The sequence below is a fragment of the Carlito syrichta genome, unplaced genomic scaffold (assembly GCF_000164805.1).
Source record: "Carlito syrichta isolate Samal-C Ts95f unplaced genomic scaffold, Tarsius_syrichta-2.0.1 Scaffold305731, whole genome shotgun sequence".
Taxonomy (NCBI): domain Eukaryota; kingdom Metazoa; phylum Chordata; class Mammalia; order Primates; family Tarsiidae; genus Carlito; species Carlito syrichta.
The window spans coordinates 262,503-268,468 of record NW_007249827.1 but is presented as its reverse complement, the minus strand read 5'-3'; the positions used below and the strand labels follow the sequence as shown (position 1 = coordinate 268,468).

General features: G+C 44.0%; 1 protein-coding gene across 1 annotated transcript; it reads left to right on the top strand.

Annotated features, from left to right (window-relative positions):
- Positions 1 to 213: 213 nt before the first annotated feature.
- CDKN1B (cyclin dependent kinase inhibitor 1B) lies at positions 214 to 4,984 on the top strand. The gene is given in 4 exon segments (XM_008062514.2): positions 214 to 713; positions 715 to 910; positions 1,449 to 1,578; positions 3,660 to 4,984. Coding segments are annotated over 3 exon segments (594 nt in total). The 5' UTR covers positions 214 to 437; the 3' UTR covers positions 1,571 to 1,578; positions 3,660 to 4,984.
- The last annotated feature ends 982 nt before the right edge of the window (positions 4,985 to 5,966 follow it).

The following is a 5,966-nucleotide window of genomic DNA, read 5'->3' as shown; positions in this document are numbered from 1 at the left end:
TCGGGGTGTTTTTCTCCTCCTCCCCTCTCCCCGCCGGCTCAGGTCTGCGTGACTCCGACGCCCGCAAGGTTTGGAGAGCGGTGGGTGCGCGGGACCCGCGGGCTCGCCGGGACTTGGACTGGCCTTGCCGCCCCCTCCTCCCGCCTCCTCCCCTCCCCTCCCCGCCCTGCCGCCGCCGCCGCCGCCGCCGCCGCCGCCGCCGCACACTTGATCGCTGAGACTCCGGGCTGCCGGGCCGGGGCTTCCCCGCGCCCCCTCCCCAGACCCGCGCGCTCCGGACGCTCGGCGGCGACTGGCCCGCGTCCGCGCCTCTTGGCTCCGAGCGCCGCCGCGGGGCTCCCGAGCGGGGTTCGGGCTGCGTCGGCGCGTTTTGTTTTGTTCGGGCTTGTTTTTCCGAGAGCGCCCGAGCGGCGGCCGCCCAGACCCGGGAGGGCAGGATGTCAAACGTGCGGGTGTCTAACGGGAGCCCGAGCCTGGAGCGCATGGACGCCCGGCAGGAGCACCCCAAGCCCTCGGCCTGCAGGAACCTCTTCGGCCCCGTGGACCACGAAGAGTTAACCCGGGACTTGGAGAAGCACTGCCGAGACATGGAGGAGGCGAGCCAGCGCAAGTGGAACTTCGATTTCCAGAACCACAAGCCCCTGGAGGGCAAGTACGAGTGGCAAGAGGTGGAGAAGGGCAGCTTGCCCGAGTTTTACTACAGGCCCCCGCGAGCCCCCCAAAGGCGCCTGCAAGGTGCCGGCGCCCGAGAGCCAGGATGTCAGCGCGAGTCGCCAGGCGGTGCCTTTAATCGGGGCGCCGGCGAACTCGGAGGACACGCACTTGGCGGAGCAAAAGACGGACCCGTCCGACGGCCAGACGGGGCTGGCCGAGCCTTGCGCGGGAATCAGGAAGCGACCCGCCGCAGACGGTAACGACCCCTCCAGGGCCCTCGAGCGCCCGTCTGTCTGGGCCCCGCTGGAGGGTCCTGACCTGCGCGGGCTGGGCGGCGCGCTCCGAGCCAGCTGTGGGGGAGCCCGCGTGGCCAGCCCTGGGTTTTGAAGGCCACCTGGCTGGCTTGCTCGTCTGTTACGATTTTTTTTTTTTTTTAACTCAGAAGCAAGCAGGAGATTGTGAGATCTGATAATGTCCCTCACGTAAAACTTCGCGCTTCCTCCCTGCTAGCCAGCCCTAGGTCTGTGACAACGGTGGGATGTTTATCAACCGTCCGCCTCCCGGCTGGGGAGGGAGAGATTCGGGGCGGGCGGAGAATACACTTTCTGTTTTGTGAAAACAACCTCATTTTTGTGCCCTTAAAGGCCACTGGGGATGACGGATCTAGGCCCGTGGGTGGAGGTGGTGGGTTTTTTCATCCCCTGGCTACGAGGCGACTCCTGCCAGCCATTGTTTTTTTTCTGATAAAGATTGTTTGTGTGTCTGTTCTGCTTTACATTTTCCTTCGCCCTTAGATTCTTCTCCTCAAAACAAAAGAGCCAACAGAACAGAAGAAAATGTTTCAGACGGTTCCCCGAACGCCGGCTCAGTGGAGCAGACGCCCAAGAAGCCGAGCCTCAGAAGACGTCAGACGTAAACAGCTCGGTGGGTTGATCTTCAAGAGCACAGACGCACAGCGAACTGGGCTGCGGGAGCCTTCAAACCCCACCATGCCCCATCTTACTGGTGCTGGCAGATTAGGAACTTGGGGAGGGAGGATTTGTTTTCTTTATACTTTTGTGAGGTCAAAAAAGTAGCATTGGGGAAGACTGGGGATCGCTCCGGGGGTACTGTAATTCTTCAAAGTTTCCACATGCCTAGAGATGTTTTTCCTTGAAACTCTAAGCGACTAGAGCAGGTGTCCCAGGCAAGAACTTGGAACCAAGGCCTCGTCGGTAGAAAGGTCATTTCCCTGTGATTCCCACCAAAACATGTTGGGAACAATAGGTTATTTCCCCCATGCGACCAAGAATGGAGGTACTCCTCGCCCCCACTTGATGAGAATTCCTTTCCCAAGAGTTCAGGCTCAATCAGTAACAGATTCTGAGCCATATGCCGAAAAAAATGGCACGCACATAACTAGGTTTACATTTTGAGAGGAAAGTTGGGTAGAAATAGCTCACCTTTGCTTTATGCAAGGGGTTAGAAGTGTGAATAGGGTAGATTTTGGTGTTCTTTTATCTTTATCATTTTCATAAACTATCCCTTTCCCTGTTTTCTGATAATACTGGCGAGAGAAGGAATTTGAGTATTTAACAGAAACAAAACAGAAAGCTAAAAAATACTAAAGTTCCTACAGGATTTCTGGTAACGCTGAAGGTGCAAAGCAGAAGTTAAATTAATGCTCAGAGTAAGCAACATATCAGTCTGTGTATGCTAATTGTGCTGTAACACGATGATTTTGGATATCTGTAGGGGAAACGAATAGGAGGTGTCAGGACTGGCGAGGGAAGGTCTAACCAGCACAAGGGAAGTGGAGATTTTTCCATATACTAAAATTTGATCGCCAGGAATAGCTAATTTGAATAATCCAGCCTCCAAATGCACATGGATTGGCTATCCATAATGCTCACACTACACATAGTAGTAGTTTGTAAGCTTTTTATAGACAAGGATTGTGATCTCTTTCTTTTCTAAAGCACACTCCTAGCCTAGCATGTAGTCTTAATAAATGTTGATGTTAACGTTTAAAATCCTCATAAACATTTTAAAATAAAGATGAAGGTGGAATTCAGGTTTGTTGTGTTTTTAAATGTCATACATATGACTTTTTCACATATATCTGATATTTTTCAGAACTTACACAAAACGGCACTGCAGAGCTTCTTTATTAAGTAGCATATGAAGTGGGAAAATCGGTTGAAATATTTTCCTGAAGTAACTTTACCAGCTGCAGAGTTTGTAGGTTTGTGACTTGTGGCCTGGCTCATCTAATGAGCCAGGTGAATCAGACCTACTGGATTTTTCTCTGGCCCTATTCTGACACGCAGAGAGGCATTTGTTAGTAATATTGCCTGTTCAAAGAGTACTGGGAATAGTAGTAAGGACAAACTCAAAAGTATTCATGTGTGTATTCTGCACATGAGTAAGAAGTGAGAATATTTTGAAAAAAAAATGTTAATAAAATGTTCCTTTGGAGGGCCTTTATAAGTTGTATTTCCAGTAATTTTTTTTCACATTTAAAAAATTATGCTACCTTTAAGTGTTACAGTTTCTTAATTTTCCCATTTCTTTTTCACTATCTTTGACCCAGATTCTTCAGACTAGGGTTTCTCAACCTCTGCACTACTGACATTTTGGGCCGAATAATTCTTTGTTGTAGGAGGCTGTCCTGTGCGTGGTAGAATGTTTGGCAGTATCTCCAGCCTCTCCCACTGGATGCCCAGTTTTGACAACTCAAAATGTCTCCAGACATTGCCAAATGTCCCCTGGGGGTGGGAGCAACATTGCCCACTGTCAAGAACCACTGCTTTAGACAAAAGTATATGACACAGAGGAGAAGAAAAATCTAGTTAAGAGAATGTTAGGTGGAAAGGATTGTAGTCATCAAAATTCCATCCATACTTTTTTTCCCTCATCACTCAAGTATTACTAAGCTAACATAGCGACAAAATAATTCCTTTACTCTATAGGTGATGTCACTCTGGTGCTCCTAACTAATTCTTCCTTCTTGTTTTCTTTTGCAGAATTAAAAATACGTTTCCTTGTTTATCAGATAACATCACTGCTCGATGAAGCAAGGAAGATATACATGAGAAATTTTAAATACATATCGCTGACTCCTTGGAATGGACATCCTGTATAAGCACTGAAAAGCAACAACACAATAACACTAAAATTTTAGGCACTCTTAAATGATCTGCCTCTAAAAGCGTTGGATGTAGCATTGTGCAATTAGGTTTTTCCTTATTTGCTTCATTGTACTACCTGTGTATATAGTTTTTACCTTTTATGTAGCACATAAACTTTGGGGAAGGGAGGGCAGGGTGGGGCGGAGGAATTGGTATGGGGGAGGGATAAAGAACTTGCTTCAATTTGACTTGTATGAAGAGAAGCAATTTTGGGGAAGGGTTTGAATTGTTTTCTTTAAAGATGTAATGTCCCTTTCAGTGAGAACTGATACTTCTTTTGAAAAGTCATCAAAATTTGAACACTGGCTACAAACAGTTGCTATTTATTTTTACATGAAGCTTATTCTTACTTGGGAGACCTGATGATTCCGTTATGTAGCAGTAAATGGCTTAAAAAAAAAAAAAGGGCAACAAAAACCTGTCTTCAGTGTTCTCCCCAGTCTCCCTTAAAGTTGGAATTTACCAGCTAATTATTCAGCAGTTCGGTAATCAGTCCAGGTAATTTGGGGCAAACTTGAGGGTACGGGGGGAGTTCTAAATGCTCAGAATTAACCATCTGTTTTTCTCAATTTTGGGGGGAAATTTTTTAAATTTTATTTTCACTTTGGGCTACCTAGACATAGTCAAAAAATTTTAAATCCTGGAATATTTTTAAAGATCTGTAAGTAATTTCACATAAAAAAAAATGAAATAATTTTTAATTTAAAGCTTATTCTATCTGTCCATTTGCCCAAAGGAAAAGTGTTTTTTGTTTTTTTAAAGGAAAGATTGTGTAGAGAAAAACACACTTGTGGAACAGTGAAATGGATACTACATCTTTAAACAGTATTTCTTCATTGCCTGTGTATGTGTATGAAACAAAACCATTTGAAGTGTACCTGTGTACATAACTCTGTAAAGACACTGAAAATTATACTAACTTATTTATGTTAAAAAGAGATTTTTTAAAAAATCTAGACAATATACAAGCCAAAGTGGCATGTTTTGTGCATTTGTAAATGCTGTATTGGGTAGAATAGGTTTCCCCCCTCTTCTGTTAAATAATATGGCTATGCTTAAAAGGTTGCATACTGAGCCAAGTATAATTTTTTGTAATGTGTGAAAAAGATGCCAATTATTGTTACACATTAAGCAATCAATAAAGAAAACTTCCATAGCTACTCATTGAGTCGAACTGTAATGTGCTTTACTAAGCCTGAGGTGTTTGACCTGGCATTCTAGTCATATTTACCCAAATACAGCGTGAAGTGGCAAATATCTAGGTAATTCAGGCCACAACTCAGATGTTGTTTTATGTGAGTCCCAATGTAGTTACTGTCTTTCGCTTAGTTCTGTTTGGGTGGACAAAGCTTTAGAAAGTGAAGGTGGAAAAGCCACATTTTCACATAAATAAGATCGTCAAAGTCTGCATTAGTTAAAACATTTATGTCTTCTAGGACATGAATGTGTCAGAACCAAAAAATTCTTACATAAGTGTAGTCTGATCACACATTTGCAGGATTGAAAATGAAAGTAACATGGTGACTTCTCTAAATTCTGTATTTTCACATGAGAAGTGTGAAGAATTAAAGCAATGGTTCAAACCCTCTAATGTACAAATCTTTAAAAAAAATTTCATACATACTACCTATATCTAGGTAGGTAGTTTTGAAATGTAACTTCAATTTCTAAATATCCTGGTTATAATCTACACACCTAAAAACGGGTTAACCTAAATAACCAAATCTGGGGGTTTGGGGTCCCCCCATCCTTACAGCAGAATTATGTATTCTTTATTTAAGAAAAAAAATTAAAGACATTTTAGTCATTACTAAAATGATTGTTGTAATTCCACATTCTTAGAAAGTGGTTAAGGTGTAAAAGTAAATTATTTATCCTAGGAATCTGCAAATGGGTAAATCGTAAAAATCTGGATTCAGATTAAATTGTCCCCCTCAGATATCTGCATTTACATTATTGGGCCCCCAAAAGAGCTTGAAACAAAGTCAGCATTTTTTTACTCGAAGATTTTTCTTTTTTTCTTTTTTAAAGCAGGGTGGACTCTCATCGGCTGTCGGGAAGGAAAAAAAATAGGTCCCTTAGTGGCTGGGCCACATCTTTCAAGTAGGTATCATTTAAATTAAAGACTACAGGTGTTATTGT